The sequence below is a fragment of the Alligator mississippiensis genome, chromosome 4 (genome assembly GCF_030867095.1).
Source record: "Alligator mississippiensis isolate rAllMis1 chromosome 4, rAllMis1, whole genome shotgun sequence".
Classification (NCBI taxonomy): Eukaryota; Metazoa; Chordata; order Crocodylia; family Alligatoridae; genus Alligator; species Alligator mississippiensis.
This window is the reverse complement of record NC_081827.1, coordinates 45,028,321-45,050,823: the sequence shown is the minus strand read 5'-3', so window position 1 is coordinate 45,050,823 and position 22,503 is coordinate 45,028,321. Positions and strand designations below refer to the sequence as shown.

General features: G+C 44.4%; 1 protein-coding gene across 4 annotated transcripts in view; it reads left to right on the top strand.

Annotated features, from left to right (window-relative positions):
- Nucleotides 1-22,503, top strand: part of LOC106739322 (uncharacterized) — a 49,788-nt gene that overhangs the window by 12,328 nt on the left and 14,957 nt on the right. For 2 of the 4 annotated variants that reach the window (XR_009461560.1, XR_009461557.1), the window contains exon 3: nt 909-19,724. The exons of 1 other annotated variant lie outside the window; for it this stretch is intronic. Coding sequence is in view for 1 of the 3 variants with exons in the window: in XM_059725936.1 (XP_059581919.1) it covers nt 909-1,121 (213 nt within the window). In the remaining 2 variants the exon portion in view is untranslated. The remainder of the gene's footprint in view (nt 1-908; nt 19,725-22,503) is intronic. One more of the 4 variants, XM_059725936.1, reaches the window with a different exon arrangement.

Sequence of the window (22,503 nt, the reverse complement as noted above, 5' to 3'; positions counted from 1 at the left end):
GTGGATTAGGATACAAGGGGGTCGGGGGGAAAGGGACTTGGTAGTGGAAGGTCTACTATAGACAGCCACACCAGGAGGATGAGCTAGACCTGGAATTCTCTGGGCAGCTCTCAGAGGTCATACGGTCAAGAGATATGGTTGTCATGGGTGACCTAAACTACCCTGACATCTGCTGGGAGGATCAGTCAGCCAGGACTAACTGCTCACATAGGTTCTTAACCTGCATACTGGACCTAACACAGGAGATATACTCCCACTAGGGGAAATGCCTTGCTGGAGTTGGTGTTGACTACAGGGGATGACCTGGTGGGGGATCTGCAAGTACAAGGTAACCTAGGGGATAGTGACCATCAATTAATTGAAGGGTGGGAAAAGTAACCAGCAGGGCAAAAGTGCTAGACTTCAGAAAGTCTGACTTCAGTGTGCTTAGAAGATTAGTTAATGGGGTATTAAAGCTCAAAAGCATTGACAAAATGGGGGTCCAGAAAGGGTGGTCGTTCCTCAAGGAAGTGATCCTGTGGCTTAGGAGGCGGCAATCCCACTGCATAGGAAAAGGGGGCAAATTGGCCAAGAAGACCTCTTGGCTAAACAGGGAAATCCAGGAAAGCCTAATGACAAAAAAAAGGGGCATACAGGCTATGGAAGCAGGGGGTAGCTACCAAGGAGGAGTATACCTCCTTGGCTCACACCTGCAGGGAATCCATTAGGAAGACCAAAGCAGCATTAGAACTTAAGCTGGTGACAAAAATTAAGAACAACAAAAAGTCCTTCAAGTATATAGGGAGCAGAAAGAAGGCGCAGGGCAGCATAGGACCCCTACAGGATAGGCTAGGTCAGTTGGCAACAGATAGGAGGGATAAAGCAGAGTTCTTCAATTAGTTTTTTTGCCTCTGTTTTCTTGAACACAGATCTAGACAAATCTCCCAAAAGCATTACAGACAGAAGCCGGAGGAACACCAGCTCACCTACTGTCAGTGCCAACCTAGTAAAGAGACACTTGGAGGGGCTGGATATGTTTCAGTCAGCGAGACCAGATGAGCTCCATCCAAGGGTGCTGAAAGAATTAGCCAGTGTCATAGCAGAGCCACTGGCACAGCTGTTTGAGCACTCGTGGTGCTCAGGTGAGGTCCCAGAGGACTGGAAAAGGGCCAGTGTGGTCCCTATTTTCAAGAAGGGGAGGAGGGAGGAACTGGGAAACTACAGACTGGTTAGTCTCTCCTCTATGTTTGGGAAAACCCTTGAAAAAATTATCAAGGATCACATTTGTAGGAGTCCAGCAGGTAATATAATGCTAAAGAATAACCAGCACGGGTTCAGAGCAGGTTAGTCAGGCAGGATCTACCTTGTTTCTTTCTATGACCAAGTCACTAAATGCTTAAATACAGAAGTCGAGGTAGATGTCATCTACTTGGACTTTAAGAAGGCCTTCAACACAGTATCCTATCCCATTCTCATAAACAAATTGAACAGTTGTGCCATAGACGATTACACGGTCATGTGGGTGGCATATTGGCTTAAGGGTTGTACCCAGAGAGTGGCGGTGGACAGGTCGGTATCGACCTGGAAAGATGTGGGCAGTAGGGTCCCCGAAGGCTCAGACCTTTGGCCGACACTGTTCAATAGCTTCATCAGCAATCCGGATGAGGGTGTGGAAAGCACTCTGACCAGATTCACAGATGACACAAAACTATGGGGTGAAGTAAACACACTGATGGGAAGAAACCAAATCCAGGCAGACCTGGACAGATTAGAGAAGTGGCCAGAGAACAATAGGATGCAGTTCAACAAGGACAAGTGCAAGGTGCTGCACCTAGGGATAGGGAATCACCAGCACACCTATAGGCTGGGGGATGACCTTCTCAGCAGCACAGCAGCAGAAAGAGATCTCAGAGTCATTATCAACTGCTGCCTATAAATTCATCAGAGGAGGGCAGCAGGGAATAGGAGATGCTCTGTTTACCAGGACACCACCTGGAATAACCAGGAACAATGGCCACAAGCTGAGAGAGAGTAGATTTAGGTTGGACATGAGAAAGATCTTCACAGTTAGAGTAGCCAGGATCTGGAATGGGCTTCCAAAGGAGGTGGTGCTCTCCCCTACCTTGGGGGTCTTCAAGAAGAGACTGGTCAAGCACCTAGCTGGGGCCAGATGACCCCAGCACTTTTTCCTGCCACGGGCAGGGGGTTGGACTTAATGATCCATTGAGGTCTCTTCCAACCCTAGCATCTATGAATCTATTGTTAACAGGTCAGCTACTATTGTATATAATTCATATAACAATTCTACCTGTAACTGTGTATCTCCTACAGGAACATAATCTGCAAGACAGTTGAACATAGGGATCATGTAAACAAAAAGGACTCTTAATGTATTGTTTAGTTTAGTTTATTGTGTTAGGGGAATTGGTTTAAACTCTACCCAGAAAAAGGACTCTTGCCAATGTAAGCTGTGTCTCCACAAGGGGGAAGAGTTAACACTTATAAGTGTAGCTCAGACAGCCCCAAAAAGAGCATTTGTAGATCACTGGGCATGTCTACATAAGATGCTTAATATGCAGTAGACTAATTCTGTGCATTAGTGTACATGGTAAAAACCATGCTAATACGCTCATGCGCAATAGTATTAGTCTACTGCACATTAAGCATCACACAAAAAGCGTGTGATCATGCTAATGTGCAGTACAGCAGCTTGCTGCTCATTTATTTAGTACTTGATTATACAAGTACTAAATTTAATGCGCAGTAGGCACTGTGAATTAATGAACACGTAGACATGCCCGCTGTGTCCCATTCAATGCAGGTATCATTGCAATGAAGGAAGTTTCCTTGTTTCTTAATCTTCTTAATCATAAAGTGTTGTTAAATACTGTAGACATGCACAAATTATGCAATTCCAACTTTGTAAATCACATGGGTTACAATATTTCCAAATCAGCATTGTTTACAAAAGCAGTAAGAGGAGCTGGACTTGTTTCTCCCATAGATCCTTCCCAGTGGAAACATTTAAGAGCCTTTGGGCCACTATTAGAGGTGGCAAACTGCAAGCTGTGTATGAGTGGCAATTCTGTCTTGTTCTTTGTGTAAGAATGAAAGGTAGATACTTTATAAAAAACAAATGCAACCACTTTTTATCCTGGATCTAACCAGAGACAGATGGCATCAAAGTGATTATATACAGGAAATGAAATGACAGGCAAATGTTGAACATTAGCACACAATTTATATATATATCAATGATTAGATTAGTCCAGTGATTCCAAAAGGGTGTGCCAGGGCATACTAGTGTGCTGTGAGAGCAACAGAAGTATGCCATGAGCTCCCCCTGTCTAAGGAGGTAAATGCTCTCCTCCCCAGTTCAACAGCTGCTCCTCTGGGGACTGTAGCCACTGCTGCTCCCTTCCCTCTCCTTTTCCCACCTTCAGGAAGTCCATGACCCCACCACCACCATGAACATTGTGCTCTGCCGTGAGCAGATGGACGCACAGATGGAACTGTGCTTTGCAGCCCAGCTTTTCCCATCTATCTCTCCCATGCGGTGGTGGTTGTGGGTGGTGTGAGAGACCCTGCAGAAGCAGCCTGAGGTACAGATCAGGGCTCAGGAGGGGGCAGACAACAGAAAGAACAGAGCACAGGCAGGATGAGGTCCTGTCCCTGTTGCCCTTAAGTGGCACCAGCTATATCAGCAACCCCCAAGTCTTTTAGCCACAAGGCTCACCCCCATAACTTTTCTGAATTTAGATCCATCTCAGTGACTTTCAGTTAGGATGCCACAAAATTCAGAAAAAATTCTGAGGAGTACCTTGAGGCTAAGAAGACTGAGAACACTGGTATAGAAAGTAATCCTTTGCTTAAAGAAAGATGTGTTTGGAATCATTTTTTTAACAGTACATCTCAATACTGTATGATTTGCTCTGGTAGGAGAATGCAATGTGTTGTATGTTTTGGAAAAACATACACACACACACACACGCACTTTTTTGGGTATAAGAATAGACTGTCCTGCCAATTTTAAATTTAAAGTGTGCCCCAGGTATCCAAAGTTTGGGAAACACTGGATTAGTCAGTTTGACTTTGGTTCCCATCAGTTTTCTTTCTGGTTCAAATGAGCTAACAGGATGGTACAATACGTGGGTTGCAGACATTGCAGCCAAGTGCTTAAATCTGAGTGACAGAAGTGTTCTAAATTTTATAAAATATATATTAAAAAATGAGTTTCTGTTAAAACCTGCCCCCACTGCAATGTAAACTGCAGTCCCGTGGAGAGTACCTGGGAAAGGGAAACAGGTTCAAGAGCCAAGAACAAAATCTTCAGATGACATGCTGGTTTCTGTGGATCCCCTGCAATTCACAAGGATTTGAATGGATTTGTGTATGCCCTTGGGAGACAGGTCTGATGGGGAAATGAGCCCAGGAAAGCTGTCTGTACTTTAAGGAGGCCCTTTTAAGGTTGCAGGAGCAAGCTATCCTAATGTGGCAGAAGAATGGGAAGTGCAATAGGAGACCAGCCTGGATAAAGAAAAGTCTCTTCAAGGAGATAAAACTCAAAAAGGAATCCTATGAAAAGTGGCAACTTAGTCGTAGTACTAGGGATTATTGCACAGGCTTGCAAACAGAAAATAAGGCCAAGGAGCAATTTGAGATGCAGCTGGAAAGAAACATAAAAGGCAGTAAATAATGAGTCCATCAGTATGCCAAAAGTAAAAGGAAGACCAGAGATTCCATAGGTCCCTTATGGAATGCAGAGGGGAAGGCAATCTAGTCACAGGTGATGCAGAGAAGGCTGAAGTATTTAATGCCTTTTTTTACTTTAGTTTTCACTCAAGTGCCACGGACAGCAGAGATAGGGAAAGAGACAAACAGCCTAGAGAGTAAAAACCAGGTTAGAGATTACTTAGAAAAGATGCTTTCAAGTTGGCAGGGCCATATGGGATACATCTGAGGGTACTAAATGAATTGACCCACATAATTTCGGACCCACTGGCTAACCTTTTTGAACTTGGGAACTCATGGAGAACTCCAAGAGCTAGGCAAGGTCCTGGAAGACTGGAAACGGGGAAATATAGTACCCATCTTTAAGAAGGGGAAGAAGAAGGATCCAAGGGACTATAGACCAGTCAGCCTGACCTCTATTCCTGGAAAGATCATGGAGCAGGTTCTCAAGGCATGTGTTGTGAAGCACCTAGAGGAGAACAAGGTGATTAGGAACAATCAACTTGAATTCACCAAGAGCAAGTCATATCTGACTAATTTGATCTATGATAAAGCGACAAACACTGTGGATGAAGGGAGTGTTATACCTTCTTTTTAGCAAGACTGTTAATTTTCCCATGATATCCTCATTAACAAGTTAAGAAAATACGGACTAGGTGAAAGTTGGAAGGAATTACAGACTCTCTGGAGGATAGGGCTAGGATCCAGAATGACCTGGAGAGACTGGAAATATGGTCCACAATTAGCCAGATGAGATTCAACAAGGACAAGTGTAAAGTCCTGCGCTTGGCATGGAATAACTGCATGCACCACTACAGACCGAGGAATGACTGGCTTAGTTGCAGTACTGCAGAGAAGGACATGGGGGCTACAGTGAACCATAAGATGAATATAGGCCAACAGCATGCTCTTGTTGCAAAAAAAAGCCAACAGCATCCTGGGTACTATTAACAGGATTGTAACTTGCAAATCAAGATAAATAATTCTTCTGTTCTATTCAGCACTGGCAAGGCCTCACCTGGAGCAATTTTTCCAGTTTTGAACTCCCACTTCAAGAAAGATGTGGACAGTTTGGAAAGAGTCCAGTGCAGGGCAACAAAAATGATTAGAGGCCTGGGAAGGAAAACTAATGAGAACAGGCTGAAAAAACTAGGGTTATTTAACCTGGAGAAGAGAAGACTAAAGGAAGATGTGATAGTAGTGTTCAAATACCTGAAGGGTGATTATAGAGAAGATGGAGATGAGCTTTTCTATATGGCTGTAGGGAACAGGACTAGGATCAACAGCCTCAAACTGCAGCAGGAGAAATTTAGGCTGGAGTCGGTGGTCCGCCATTTTAACAGGCTACCTAGAAAAGCTATGCATTCTCCATGCTTGGAAATTTTCAAGAGCAGGTTAGACAGACACTTGGGTGGGATAGTTTAGTCAGGGATGATTCTGCCTTGAGCAGAGGGCTAGAATAGATGACCTTGTGAGGTCCCTTCCAACCTACTTTCCTACAACCCTATAATCTCATTTAATAATGGAATAGAAGCACCCTGTGCTTCTGTGTCCCCACTGAATATTGAATTTTACTGACTTTTTTTTTTTGCCCAGGCCCAAATTCTTTATCACAGGAAGGGACATTCTACTGATATTTCATAAAAGCTTCAAGCATATGTCTCATGCTTAATAAGGCATGTGCAGTGCATTACACTTTAAAGTAATGGGTGTACAGGTCTAAGTTGGCTATATGTAGTGTGTGATGTACAATTATGTCCACACCTTTCAGGAAAGGCATATTTATTCTGCTTTATTGCTGTTGTTCAAAAAACCAGCCTAAATAAAGGCAATTACATTTTGAATTACAGAGGGTGTGAACTATTCTCAGACAAGGAATTTTGAGACTATTACACCATCCACACACTCTTGCACTCAGTGATTCTAAACTACTTTTAATAATACCCTTTTTAGAGGCTATTTGATTATATAATAAGCTACAAACAGTGGGTTTGGCATGAATAAAAATGTTAGTGTGTGCAGTTCTCACCTTCTTTCATGTGTATAAAAATGCAGCTGAAACATTGGCCTGATTTTTGCAAAAAGTCTAATTAGTTTGCAACCTTAGAAGTTAATTCAACCATGTAATTCAAAAAAAGATATGAGGTTAAGGGTCTCTCACGATTTTCCGCTCTTTGATACTACTAAATGATTATTTATGAACTACATGTACTACTAAGAGTGTTTACCTTGAAACAAACATCTTGGCTTCATGAAACTAACGAAGGCATCTTAAGAGCCACTATGATTCTTGTAGGGTATGAACAGAAGGAATTGGAAATTGTACTGCAAGAATTGAACCAAACTAGGCCTACTGTAAAAGTTATTCTTTTCTCTAGGATTCCTACTTTTTAAGGCTTTGGGAAGTTTCCCATTGGGTTCTGATCTTATTCAGTGGCATCTTAGGTATTTAGATGTCCTACATTATCATGAAAACTTTACAACACCTCTGTAAGGTAGGGAAATAGTCATCTCCATATTTGCAGATAGAGAAGTGACATGCAGGGCCTCACTGTGTCCAGAGAACAGAGGACTGAGCATGTCCACACACCTGCCAGAACATTCCAGAACCAGAATTTTCCTCCCAGCACTTGGTCTCAAACCCTCAGTCCCTTGTTGGTCTCAGAGCAGGCACTGGAAACCAACCCACAGCGCCTCACTGGCAATTTTTCAGCTCTGGAGTGTGTCAGTGAACATGGGTCGGTCGGTGGGGCACAGTCAATTCCTTACTCCCAGGGATGGCTGATGTGGTATAGGTGAGCCCACAAAGACACTAAGGTAGAAATCGACAATGATTGTTCTGTAAACTTGAGTCCACAAAAAATTGTGTTCTCTGTGTGTATCTTATTTAGTTAATTTATGTGGCATGGGCAACTGATGCCACCTTACTCAGGGGAGGCATGTGCCCCACCAGCAACCAGTCAGTGAGCGGGGGAGGTCCTCCCCATGGCCAATCTCACTCACCAGCTTCCTGAAGTGACCATGGCACTTCTGGAAGAGGCCATGGCGCTCCCACTGTCCAGCTGGCACTCGCAGGAGTGGGGAGGGGGGCTTCTACCAGCCCCCTTGCCTGTTGCCTATGCAGGGAGCGCAGCCTGTCAGGGAGTGCACCGGCACTCTCAGGGATTGCATGTGCACCCCCTACATGTCACCACTGTATAAAGGTGCATATCTACCATGCTTTTTTAGGTTCCCTGTCCCCCTGTGGAATTTGCAGCCTTGAGTTAGACACACAGGGTACCTATACACGTACACTGAGGCTGCTCCAATGTGTGTAATTACAGCATGGCAGCACTGACTCGATTCTAGACCATAGTAATTACTGCACTCCAGCAGGCTCCAGTGCGAGATGTATCAGCAGCCCTGCGCTGAAAAATGGTGGCAGGGGTGCTTTAACTAAAGCTTGTTCAATGAGCTTTAGTTAAAGTCCCATCGCTGCCATTTTTCAGTGTGGGGACGCTGATACATGTGATGCTTCAGGTGCTCAATTAAAGCACCTTTAATTAGAGCAGCTCTCTGAGCCACTCCAGTTAAAGAACCCCTCCCTCGCCCCCTGCCCAACCCCCGCCTCCCTGACCATCTGTATACATACCCTCAGTTTTCCCACAAAAGCAAGGGAAAAGATGCACAGAAGCTAGCAAGCTGAGCAGGAAGACACCTAAACCAGTCAGCAAGAAATGCCAAGATGACAGGCAAGGCCCAAGTTGATGCCTCAGATGTAGTTAGGTAGCAAACTCAATGCTGCAGGGAGAGTCCTATCTTTGCTCACAATTCTCAGCTATGAACTCTTCCCTGGAGTTAACTGTTTATGCCAAATCAGCCCTTTCACAAGAGTTCCCATTATTTCCAGTAACCTAATGCTTCCAAATCACTGTTACTTTCAGTTGACACTTCAGCCTAATTTGGAACAGGGATCTAAACCTGGGTATACTGAATCCCTTACTACTAGAAACTGGGGTATAAAAGCATTGGATTAGAAGAGACCTCAAGGATCATTTAGTTTAATCTGCACAGAGGATGGATTCCTTCATCTCATACTAATCACACCTCTTTTTGAAAACCTCTAACAAACAAGATCCCACAACTTTCCCTGGCCGCTTGTTCTACTGTCCTGTTGCTCTCACAGTTAGGATGTTTTTTCAGGATTTGATCTAGACCTTTATAATATAGTGATTCTTTTTCAATCCCACCTGTTTAAACTATTCCATTTTGTATGGATAGTGTAATTGTAGTCAGGATTGGAACCTGACTTTACCATCACCCAGGTGAATGTCCTCCCACTGACAAACTCCTTCTCATGGCTTTGCCAACTTGCTGTCTTCTGTGCTCTGGAATGCCTATCAGATCAGACTTCACAGAAGATATAGGTGGGACCACGCCTGACTTAAGAATGGTGCTGGCGCTTAGACGTGAGCTAGTACTCTGAGCAGCTTGGTGACATTCAGACTTAGACATCTATGTTTTGTTTTGTTTTTAATATTTATAGCATCTATTCCAGGAGTGGTAGTCAAGACAAGGTTTCAGGAAAAGGGATTTTCAATATGATGGTATTTGAGACCCATCATCTGTTGCTACATGACTGTGATTAATTCTAATTGATATTCCATAACAAGACCGGCTATTGTTTACTATGGAGTATCAACAGTATTGGATTTACTGTTCAAGCTATTTGGCTTCCACACAGAAAGAAGTGTAAGGAAGGCAAAATACCTAGCCCTTAAAGAGACATTTTTGTACACTATATTATTTAGACACTAATACTTTGTGTAGCAGAGAGAGTTCTAGACAGGTCTCTGGAAAACAAAGGAAATTAATCTGGAATTCAAGCTTTGTGGAAGCCTGTTACTATGTAATTATAGTTGTTTTCTCTAATAAACACTCATCCTTTTAAGTGGACTGCAATTCTGTCTGTCATTACAGTCCCTCTTTGTAAAGTCTAATTTTCGGCCAACTTGATACTTTCTACTCAGCACTGCTGGGAAAGAGTTGGTGCCTGCTACAGTAACGATAAGCTTCCCTGAGCACCTTGAGAAAAGTAGACTAGATTTTTTTTCTTAAAATATCAAGCCTAAATAGTGACCCCACTAAAGCTGATAGAAATCTCCCATTGATTTAAATAAGGCCAGGAGTTCACCCAGTGTCTCAAATGAACAGGAAAATCAGCCTTCTGAAAAGACCTTTGCAAAATATAAGGCTGTACCTAAGCAGACTTTATTTTCCATTTAATTCCAGCTTGATACTGCAAAGATCAAAAAGTTCCAAGAAGCTTTCAGGCCTTTAATCAGAATGAGACTATTGAAAAACGTGACCTTTTATTTCAAAGCCACTACCCTGCAGTGGCTGTTGACTACCACTGTGAATACAGACCTCACATCAGAGTAGTAGCCATCACTGAACATTACAGAACACATTGCTACAGGCACGTAGGGAATCTATTACAATGCATTGTCTTGCCCAACAGGAAAAACTACTGTCGCTGCAGGTTTTGAGGTATCTCAGGAATGGCTCTGTACTTTTCAGTAATGGCTACTAAACTCAGAGTCAATGTAGATCAAGTCACACTTTGCTGAATATTGGTGTAGCATCACAATAATAACAATAACAACAATAATAAAAATAAGCAGTCAAAACAATGTGCATTAGTACATTTGGGCATAGATTCCAACAACTGCCCAAAGTCAAAATGCAATCCTAATCACAAGAATGTTTCAAAAATGTTTTTACATTTATCTGCAAATAATCTTAACCATAGAAAATGGTAGCCTGCAAAATCCAATTAACATGCTGATTCATGTTATGAGTGCACTACTCAGGTCACTACAGGAAACTGCAGTGTCTTATGAAGACAAAATTATCTAATTTACTGTGCAAATAATGTTGTTTCCAAGGCCTGCATTTTAGAAGTATTTTTACCCCATTTATCAGCACAGCTCTTCTGATGTAAGGTCAGCCTGCTGAGTAACAAAACAAGCTGGCACTGCAAAAGAGAAAGGGGGAGGTTCACCAGCTCCCGAGGATTCAATAGTATCAATGGATAAAATGCAGGAATCTTTCTTGTATAAGAGGCAAGAGTGTGTAAGAATCTTTGGGTGAGCTTGGTGTAAGTTCATGGATCATGTACATTTTATATCTGCTAAGGAAGGAAGGGAATTTTGACAGAATTAAATGCTGAAGAAATCCAAAATTGAAATTTCATCAGCATTTGTTTAGATTTTTCCCCTTTCTAATCAGCAGTATGTCAAGATCTCTATTTAGAAAGTGTCTAGGATACTGTGCTACCTACCACAATCTAAGCAAAAAAATTATAACTTTGTATACAAGTCTGGGAAAAATGTAAGTGCAGTAAGATCTTCACTGTCTATTAATTAGGCTTCCTCATACTCACATTAGCAGAGTTTTCAAGTCAATACCAATCTTCTATTAAGTATGGTTCATAGTGTGAATATAATCAAAACCTTGGCTTTTCTCTGAAAGAATCAGGGTTTTAGTCATTAAAGAGTCCATTAGAGCAATTATGTCATAGTTGCATTAAAACTGCAGCTTTGCTTATGAAGCTTTTTGAGCAGATAATGGTTCTCCCTGCCTTAGCTCATCCAAAAGCTTTATCTCAGTCAGAAAGAAATAAACCTCCTATAGAGAAACACCCACAAAACAGTCCCATTTAGCACTTCCCATTTTGCAGATCACTGTAAAGTAATTGACTAATGACTTCTGTACCTCAGCAGTGTGATGAGGATTGCGTACTGTCACCACTTCGCAAAGGCAACTGCAGAGACAGTATTTGTAACTTCCCCAAGATCACATGGTAAATCTACGTCAAAACCACAACAGCAGCTCAGGATTTCCTCACAATTGATTTCATGGTTATATCCCCACAAGAGTCCTTGAATTAGTAATTTTGGGAGTCTCTAAAACCAGAGAACATTTAAAGGTGATTCCAAGATAAAAATGAACATAGAGTTGGATAGATAAGTTGTGAGCTGGTAGAGTCTACACTAACCAAATTTTAATGAAGCAAGAGTTCAGAACAAAATTATCTATTAATAGACTTAGAAACACAGAGAATCATAGAGAACTAGGGCTGAAAGGGATCTTGACAGATCACCTGCCTGAGGCAGGATCATCCATATCCAAACCATCCTGTGCAAAACTACACAGTCAACCAGACACAACACAAGACATAACACCCTAATATGCCACAGGTAAAGCAGCAGTACCATAGCAAGAGGGAATTTGGTACCCAAAGTCCAAAGTCTATTCCACTGCCTCACTGTGCTTTGGTACCCAAATTCTCCCTTGCTGTTGTATCACTGCTTTACCTGTATATGGTACCCAAAGTCCTGCTACATCAAAGCTTGTTAAAATCTGCTTAAGAGATCCCAGGAAGAGCCACACCCCCTGCAACAGAGGAAGGCAAAAACCCCTGTAGTCCATACAAATCTGACCATGGGGTAAAATTCCTTCCTGACCCCAAATGTGGCGACTGGTCTGACCTTGAGCAGAGGGGCAAGACCCTCTAGTCAGGAAATTCTGGGTTTCAGTCCCAGTAGGAGCATTGGCACACCCCAGTCAAAATCCCCAGCCTTGGCTGCAGACAATACTTAAGGCCTCTGAGGAAGGCTTTAAAAACCCACTGATATGTAACAGCAGAGGGTGGGGGAGGGGAGAAAATTCTCCCCTGACCCCATGCAGGAACCAGCAAGGACCAGAAGCATGGGAAATACCTAGTAGAACATATGCATAGATATTCCTAGATCATCTCTGGCCAAAGGCCTGTCCATCCTTCTCTTGAACACCTCTAGTGATAGAGATTTCACAACATCCCTAGCAGTCTGTTCCACTGCCTCTCTATGCTAACACTGAAGAAGATATCCAATCTAAACTTACTTTGTTGCAACTTCAAGTCATTGGGACACATCCTACTCTCCAAGAGAAAAAAGGTAGTTTCCCTCTTCTTTATGGCATCCTTTCAATTTCATAGAATCATAGAAAATTAGAGTTAGAAGGGGCTGCAGGAGGTCATCTAGTTCAACCCCCGCTCAAAGCAGGACCATCCCAAATTATATAATCCAAGCCAAGGCTTTGTCTAGCCTGGTCTTAAAAACCTCTAAGGATGGAGATTCCACAACCTCTCTGGGTAACCTGTTCCAGTGTTTTACTACACTCCTAATGAGAAAGTTCTTCCTAATATCTAACCTAAGTTTTGAAGACTGCTACCATGACCCCTCTTAAGTGCCATTTCTGCAAGCTGAACATGTCTATTTCCTTCAGCCTCTCCTCATATGACTTGCCCATTGTCATTTTCATCTCCTGCTTCTAGACTCTCTCCATGTCCTTTTTAAAATATGGAGCCCAAAACTCCACTCAATACTTTTGATGAAGCTGAACCAAGTGTCAAGTAAAATGGCACTATCACCTCCTATGTCTTGCACCCAGTGCTTCTATTAATGCATCCCAAAACTGCATTCACCTTTTGTGCAGCTACATCACAGTGCCGACTCAGATGAAGTCTGTAATCCACAAAGGCTCCCAGATCCTTGTCCCTAATGCTGCCATCCAGCCAGATATCACCCATTTTGTATCTGTGTTTTTGATTATTCTTCCTGAGGTATAGCACCTTGCATTTGTCAGTACTGAACTTCATCCTGTTTATCCTCCAACTCAACCTTCCAATCAGTTGAGATCCTTCTGAAATGTGCTTCCATCCCACAATGTGTTCACAGTCTTTCCCAGTTTCCTGTTATCAGCCCCTGAGAGTGCTGGTGCACCCCCTGACAGGCAGCACTCCCCACTTAGGTGACAGGTGGGGTGGGGCAGACGGGAGCACCAGTGCCCCCCCTGCAAGCGCCAGCTGGGGAGTGGGGGTGCCAGGTGAAGTGCCACTGGCACTTCCGGGAGTGCTGCTTGTGCTCCCTGGTGTGATCGGCCACGGGGGGATGCCCCCAGTCACTAACTGGCCGCTGCGGGGGGTGGGGAGGGGGCATGTGCCCCCCTGACTCAGAGGCACCAGTCACCCATGCCTGTTATCTTTCTATGCCAGCACCCAAATTGTTAATAAACATGTTGAACAAAACTGGGCCCAGTCTAGAGCAGCATTTCTCAACCCATGGGTCACAACCCAAAAGTGGGTTGCAAGAATACATGAAAGGGTTGCGAACCAACTTTAAAAGTAGATCAACAAACTTTAAAAATAGATTTTCCTTTAAAGAAGAAAAATGTGGGAAACTGTAGCTTTTGCAGGCAGAGTTCCAGCCTGAAAGGAGCTGCGTGGGGCCACCCATGCCCCATACACACACATCCCTGCCCCACACACTGGGGGGCTAGGGCCTGGGGGCAGATAGCAGTAAGCCAGGGGTGAGCGGCATTGGGTTGGGACTGGCCACTGATGTTCATAAATGGATCTTGGTACAAGAAAAGTTGAGAACCACTGGTCTAGAGCAGTGGTGGCCAGCCTTTTTGGCAGGCATGCTGCAAGGCAAGCCCTGCTCCCTCCCTGAGTTTCAGTCTGATCACTCTCTTCCCCCTGATCTACCATGTGCCAGACACAGGCTGCCTGAATCATGGGTTGATCCCCCTGCTTCATTCTGGTTTTTTTATATTATTTATAAACCATTGGTGACCAATGGAAAGTATTAATGCAGGAACTCTTGATAATTCTAGAGGGAAGACATTAAAATGCCCACTAAGGCCACTGAGTTCTAAAAAAAATAGCTGCTGCTTAATGACAAACTTTTTTCATAACTTGTACTTTGCCTTACAGGATATCTGCAACAAGGGAATAATGCAGTTAATATACCTTTAGAGTGTAAATAGCCAACACCAGATATGCGTGCTCTGAAATATTGTAAGTCAGGGGTTTTCAACCTTTTTTAAAGAGTATACCCCTTCTGGTGGCGGCGGCCAGATGTGGAGCAGTGGAGGCTTGCGTGCAGCAGTGGTGGCATGGAATGGTGGATGGTGGTGGTGGTCACATGCGAGCTCTCCCCCCCCCACCCCAAGTGTGTCTGGACAGGTGGCTGCTGTGCAGCCCGCACAGGGGAGCCACTGCCCTCTCCTCCCCTGCCCTCCCCTGGCCCTGCTCCTGGGAGGCAGTGGTGCAGGGTAGTGGGTAGCAGCACTCTGTCCCTGCCCGCACGCACGCACTAGCACCTTTCCAAGTACCCCCCAGGGGTACACATACCCCCAGTTGACAACCCATGTTGTAAGTGACAAGGCTTTGTAGAATTCAAGATTCTTAAGTTTCTTGGGCCTGCAGAGTTTCAAAAAGTGGAAAAACTACCTATAGGCGGAGAACGCCAACAAATAAGCCCCTCTTCTCAGGATTCTCCAATAAACATGTTGAGCAAGAAACAACCATCCCCAACAACTCTTTCCTCACTGCATATCTCCTCCTTTTGAGCGGGTACAGAGGGAGCTCAAATTTCTATGGAAAGACCTTGGCAAAGGCCATGACAAGTGTTGAGAAGCAGCAGCTGTATGACAATTAAGGAACAGCAGGGGAAGTTGATGCAGACAGAAACTTCCCATCTACCCAAGAGATGTGTGCAAAGTAAGTGGCAACAAGTCCTGGGAAACTATAGCAATACAGGGTGTGACTGTTGGACCTTGCAATCAGGAACAGGTCTATAATGGATTTGTAGGGAAACTGGACAGGAAGCCAGAACACTCACTGATCCTGACTGGACAGTGGCAAGCTCCTATTTGGTTTTAATAAAAGACTGAAGAAAAGGCATGCAAAATCCTAGGTCTTTATGCCACTGTACCTAGGGTATATGAAATCTTTAACTTTTTGCCTGCCTTAGTTTTAAAACAAACAAAAAAACCTTTCACTTGAGTTATGTGATTGCATGGTTATAGAATCTGCCTGCTGAAACTCCTGCAGCATTTGCTTCCAAATTACATACACTCCAAAAAGAATGGGACCCAGCCCTGCATTAGCAAGTCAAGTGATCTCCAGTTCCTAGAATCTGATTGTCAAACATCATTTAGCAATTAAACCTTGCAGGTCAGAACTTTCACTTGGGAGTGGAACAAAGCAGCAACACCCCAGCAAGGATGCTGTGAGCATTAAGTATTGGGTAGAGGAAAAAAACAGCTCCTAAAACTTCCAGACTAACAGGGTATGTATGCATCCCATCAGGAGCAGATGCAGGGGCAGCCCAGTGGCTGAGTCGGTACTCCACCCTCGTCCCACGAGCCACTGGGGACCTCAGCTGGCAGCTCCTCCTTGGAGCTATCGCCACGGGTGTGTATGAGATGAGCTTTATGGACATTCTGGTCTCCGGCCGCTTCTGCAGGCAGAGGGAGACCCTGGCGCACATGACCCTCAAATGCACCAGGCTGCTGCCCCTCCACCTCCAGAACCTTCTCTTGAGGTTCTGATTGAATTTCACCCCCCACCTTTTTGTTTTGGGTCACCCCATCTGCAGCCCCACCAAGTCCTGGGACCTCCTGGTCAACCTCCTCCTGGCTCTGGCCAAGTGGGCCCTGTACTTGACCAGGAAGGAGGCTCTGGCCAGGAAGGTGCCCAGAGAGTGAGGGGCTGCTTTCCTCTCGCTTGTCCACGCACATTTCTGGGCAGAGCACTAGTAGGCATTATCCACCAGCATCTTGGATGCCTTTGAGGACCGGTGGGTGCAGCCCAGGGGGCTGTGCTCAGTGTCCCCCTCAGGAGCACTTATTTTCATGTTTTGACCATTTGACTTACACGACATTCCTATCCTGTTTTTCCCCCCCCCCATTAGTTGTCCCAAGTAGTTTGTTGCAGCATTCACCCATTAGCCCCCATACAATAGGAGCTGCTTGTTAGCCAGGTGGGCCTTATAGCCCACGGTATTTGAATGTTACAAATAGGAGCAGATCCAGGTGTGGTACAGCTGCAGCACCCTTTGATTCTTCCTTCACCCAAACTTTGAAAACCAACTATCCAGGAGGAACAAGGGCATTCCTGAATAGACTTCATGGCTCATTATAATCTACCTGATTCCTACTAATCTCTCTTCATTCCACAGATGTTAATGACCCTTTCTCCTTTTTAAGGGTTTGGATGTTCCCTTAATCAAGCTATCCTTTTTTCCTGAAATTTTTGCCATTTGTTAGCCATTCCTGATAATCTTTCTTTACATTTCACATCCCTGCAGATAATATTAAGTCAAGTGAATATTAACTCAGGTGTGGAAATGATTTACAATGAAGTGTTGGATGCACTGTCAAGATGCTCCAAATGGCTAGATTTTTGTTTTACGAATATGAAGAGATGCACATTTAACTATAAAGAACAGAGGACTAATACAATATTTTTAAATTATTTTTGGCCTAATTTTTTGCATTTTAAAACTTTATATATAACCAAGCACACGAGTGTGTATTCCTATACAGTTATATTTATTATTGCTTCAGTTTTAAATTGAATGGTGTAGTACTGGACCCTATCATATTAGTAAAGCTTTCAGTTTCTCTTTAACTGGAGAAAAATGTGTGTTATATGTGATGAGGCATCACATCATCTGCACCCATTTTCAAAATCCTAGATCTCTCCATGCATGCGATAGCAAAGTATTTGAAAAGTTAGGCATGTAAGAGCTGTGGTTCCCCCTTAGCCAGTCATTGCCCTACTTTTCTCTACTTTGAAGGGAAATGTCAGAAATCAGTCTCTGAATTTCAGAGAGCAGTCTGTGCACCACAAAAAAAAGGGAAATGAGCAATGGTATTTGAAACCTCCTCATCCCTGCATCAGAACAGGGAGCAGGAATATATGCCCCTGCAATAAGAACAGTGTAACAGGGAACCCTAGCCCTGTTACTAAGAGACAGGGTGGTCCCTTTAAATACAGAACCTTCCAGTCATGGCTGGCCGGTCAAGTAGGGCTTAAGGCCCCCAAGGGCTGCAGTTGCTCACAGCCTGCGTGGACCTGCCTGTGCCTGCTCAGGACAGCCCTGGGTGGGCTGCGAGCAGCTATAGCAGGGAGCGACAGCCAAGGGGCAGGCAAAGGTCCAATTTTCCCCAGGCTCCTTCCCTGCCTGGGATCCTCCCCCACCATCCCCAATATGGTCCCTCCTGGGGCTTCCAGGTGGGGGGTGGGGCTGGGCAGGCCCTGCTGTTTCAGGAGCCCGCGGGGCTTCCCCTGGGTCCTACTGTCCCTGGTTCCTGTCATTTTTTACAGGAACCAAAGACAGATAAATATTAATTTTCTAAAATTTTTAGGGGCCCCGCGGGTCAGATAGAATGGCCTCATGGGCCGGATCCAGCCCACAGGCTGTATTTTGCCCTCCCCTGATCTGGACTATAAGACTCCTTGGGGGCCAGGTCTGGACACAACAGCAGTAGGGTGAGTGGCAACAGCATGGGAAATGGCAGAGCAGCACAGCTGTCACTAATCTCCCTGCTGCTGAATTCTTTCCCCAGCAGGGCCCCTATCCCCAATTCCCAGCTGCTCTAGGAGCTCCGCTGGCCAGAGGAAATGCTTCCATGGGCCAGATCTGGCCCACGGGCTATATATTTGATGCCTCTGGGCTAGGAACACACTCTTGAGGCACCACCAGCTGCCTCCGAAAACCTCAAAATTCATTTGCCTCAGGGGGAAGCATATTTCCTGTCTAGGAGTCACCAGTTCCACCACAGTCTGTTCCTGCATTTCTCAATAAGAGCAGCCTCAGAGCTGGGACTGTCACCAGCTCTCAACTGTTCTAATGACCAGTCTCCAGTTCTGCTTGAAACTCAATCATTAGGTGAAAAAGTATCCCTACCACTGGCTCTATGCCGCTACTAACCTGAATCTGATTCACAAAACCTTGCAACAATGTCTCAGTTTCCCTACTGTTGAATGGAGTCAGCTCCAGAAAGGGTATTTTCACAAGATGGAAGCAGTAGCTTCGTGTCTTCCAGCTCTTTTACCTGTGCCTCTTTCAGTGCGAAGTAGAACTCTCTGGCATTAGCCTCTTGTAAGGGCTAAGGCATCGTGGGTGTCACCAAGCCAAGAGTGCATATCACCAACAGATCTGTGAGTATCTCTAGTTATGTACCTTTACTCCCCCCAAAACTATGCCACTTCAGGGATATTGGTGTAGTGTGAGTTTACATTGAATAAGATATGGAAAAAGTCCAGCACAGAACAACAAAAATTATTTGAGGCCTGGGAAGCATGACTTATGATTATAGTCTTCAAATACCTGAAGGGAGGTTATAAAGAGGATGGAGATAGACTTTCCTCTGTGGCTATAGGGAACAAGACTTGGAGCAATGACCCCAAACTGCTGCAGACGAACTTTCTGACCTTGAGGTTATCAAACATTGGAACAGTCTACTTGGAATTCCCATCCTGGAAATGTTAAGAGTGTGTTAGAAAGACACTTCAGGGCTGATCCTGCCTTGAGCAGAGGGCTGAACTAGATGATCTCATGAGGAAAGAATCCCACCCCTTATATCCTATGATCTTGTGAGCCTACTATCCTAAATAATCCCTTGTTAGAAATTGTGCGCAGAGAAAGGGGTTTCCTTTGGCAATACGGGAAGCACAGCCTGTACCTTCAGGGGCCCACAACTTCCCCCATAGTAACTAAGCATGATAGACAAGCTTAACGGCAGACCTGTGCCTTATTTGGTCGTACCCTGCAGATTGAAGAAAAGTCATGCAATACTAGTAATTTTCCACTAAAGCTTTGCGCATGTGAAATATCATGTAACCAGAGAATATAAATACGTGTGTGAGAGTGCAGCCGGGGCCCCTCTGCCTCTCTAAGGAAGGGGGACCTTCGGCCGAATAAACTGAAAAGACCACACCCTCATCTCCTGCTTATTTGAGTCTCATCTGGGAAACGAGCCCCATTGGGGTCAGGAGTATTCGCAGGTGTTCCCTTTCCAGGTTGGGAGGTTAAGCGAATAATTTCTCCGAGAAATTTGGCGAGCCAGCCAGGAGCACCCAGCTCATCATGTCGCCACTGCTGCCTGAACCCAACCCCCAGCTGGCCATAACAGAGGTGAGTTCACCATGGGAGTCTTGGGTTGAGGCTGCAGACACGGCGGGACGATAAGGTGACTCCTTCAATTTTATTGGCATGGTGTGGTCTTTTATATGTTGTGTATGTTTTGTCTAATGTGTTATAGGTCAGTCTGCTCTCCGGTTCCTCAAACCTGGGCACACAGGCAATTTTAGTTAATTGCCCGTTTGACTCTTTTGAGCCGATAAATCTGTGTGGCGCATTTTATGTCTTCATTCGTGCACTGAGGAACCGTCTCTGTCTCTGACCTTCTAACTGGATAAGTCCTCCAACCTGTTTGAGGCATCCTAGAACCTGCCTTTCCAGATTGGTTAGGTCTAGGGTAGCCAAGAAAGCAGGGTCCCTGGGGAGATTTATAATGTATCAGGTTATCTGGGAAAAGGGACGTCTGCCAAGAGTGACGATGGGACAGAAACGGTCAATTCCCGGTAGGAGTCCTCTTGGAGAATTGTTAAGTAACTGGAATAAGTTATCTGGACATGGCCAATTGAGTAAGAAGCGCGCTATAGCCTTATGCACTAGTGTCTGGCCCGGCTACACTTATGAAAACCCCAAACTTCAGTGGCCAGTATTGGGATCCTTCAGTGTAAATAAATTAAGGTACCTCAAGGGGTTCCTAAAGGAACCCCATCCCCGACAAATGGATTATTGGTATCCCAAATTGGGAAATAAACGGAGATAATCGTGAAAGAGAAAGATTACAATTAGCTAGACAAACCTTGTTAGAAAGAATAAACAAGGCAGGACACAAAACTACTGACTAAACCAAGGTAACTTCTGTGGTACAAGGTCTGAATGAGCATCCGCAAGATTTCTACAGCAGGCTGCTAAAAGCCATTGCAATCCATGGAGGAAGTTTCAACATACAGACTCTGCAAAATCAAACCATTGTAACATCCACTTTTGTAGGGGGTTGTGTAACAGATATTAAAAAAAAAAAATACATAGTCAAATATAACCCTGATTGGAACACAAAAACTATACAACAATTAGTAGACTTAGCTAATCACACCTTCGATCGGAGACCGGAAGTTCAAAAAAGCTGAACAAAAATTAAAAATGAAACAAGAAGCTAAATTTTTGGCTGCTGTGTTACCAAATTTGCCCATTACTTTGGGGTGTGCTCATTTATTAGGGATAGTTTCTAGGGTCTTGGTGATTCTGTCAGTGTGCTGCTTGTGTTACTATACGGAGCTGTATTTCTCCCTTCTGCAAGCCCTCACCCCCAGTGGAGCTATCTTGCAGGACTCAATCTCAATGGGACTGGGTTCCTCCAGTCACCAAATCAGTCATACACACAAACACACACAAATTAACGTGACACGCCTGACCTGGCCGGGCTGATCAGCATGGACAGGCTGACACCCTTTTACATTTACTGTTTTCCATGTACTATCTTTCTGCCAGGCCCAAGTGTTATGATCCCTGGAGTACATTACTGAGCTATCATCAATTTGTAATCCCAGTAGGACTACTGGGTGGATTGTTCTAATTTCCTTGCCTGCCACAGTTATAAGGAATAACTGCAAGCTTTGCTGGTGGTGATTGTATGAAGCATTAACTAATCTCCAGCAGGGCTGGAGGGCTAATTCTTCCTCTGTTGCATGGGGCCGAATTAGGTTGATTGCTTCCATGGGAATTTGTCCCATCATGGCTTGCCAAATCATTCCCATGATGACATTTTGGGTGAGAGCCTGAGCTTGCTCACACGCTAAAGCCAATGATACATTATTTTGGAGGGACTGTACACCATTAACTTTTCATCCCCTTCTATGAGTTTTTCCCACCCAGGAAATACCTTACTTATTAACTTCTCTTCTTCACTTAACATCTTTAAAGATGCAGTTAATAGACTTCCCATTTTCCCCATATTTTCAGTGGCATATGACAGTTTATTAGCAAGAACTTCTATATTTGCAGCATCAATTAAGGAGACTCCTGCTCCTACCAATGCAATTTAATAACTTATGGTACAGGTTCCACTTGAGTCCATGAAGGCTTACAGAACCAGTAGCGACGCTGTAGGGCCAGGGGGTTGCTTCCACTTTCATAGAATCCATGCATATGACACAGGCATTTTATTTCCTGGGCTCCAACTGGCAAACAGTTCCAGAGTTTCAGAGGCATCGCAGGTTCAGAATAGAGTCTGGACATCAGACTCCAGATACCTATGCACAGCAGTGCTTTGGTGCAGCTATGGAATGTCATAATTCATGTATGGAGACCTGTGAGGGGACAGAAAAGAGAAAAACAAACTCCCACACTCCCCCCGTATATACTGGGAGAAGCTGGGATCAACATTGCAGGGGAAAAGTGGAACATTGATCTACAAGAGGGTGGCCATAACAAGTTGAGCACTTTTCTGGCCTTTTCCTGCCTCAACATCGGGGTAGGCACTGACAAGCCTATCTGACGCGTATTTTCCAACGGCTCGAAGCCGTTCCTTCCTGCTAGCCAAGAAGGGTGGCTGGCAGGATAGAGAAGACTGTTTACCCTATTCCTTGACAGTCAGGTGGTTTACCCTTCCATTCTTTGAGCTGTGAAGAATGAAACCATTTCTTCCAATGTTTTCTACCTTTTCCATTCAGGATTTCAACCTGATTTTCAGTGTGGTTACTAGTAGCAGCAGCCTTGGCTAAGGCATCAGCTTTATTGTTCCAATGTGCTTCTTCTGGGTGATTTTTCTGGTGCCCCTTTGTGTGAGTCACCCAGGTGTCCCCAGTTCTTTCTTTGATCAGGTTAGCAATTTGTCTCCATT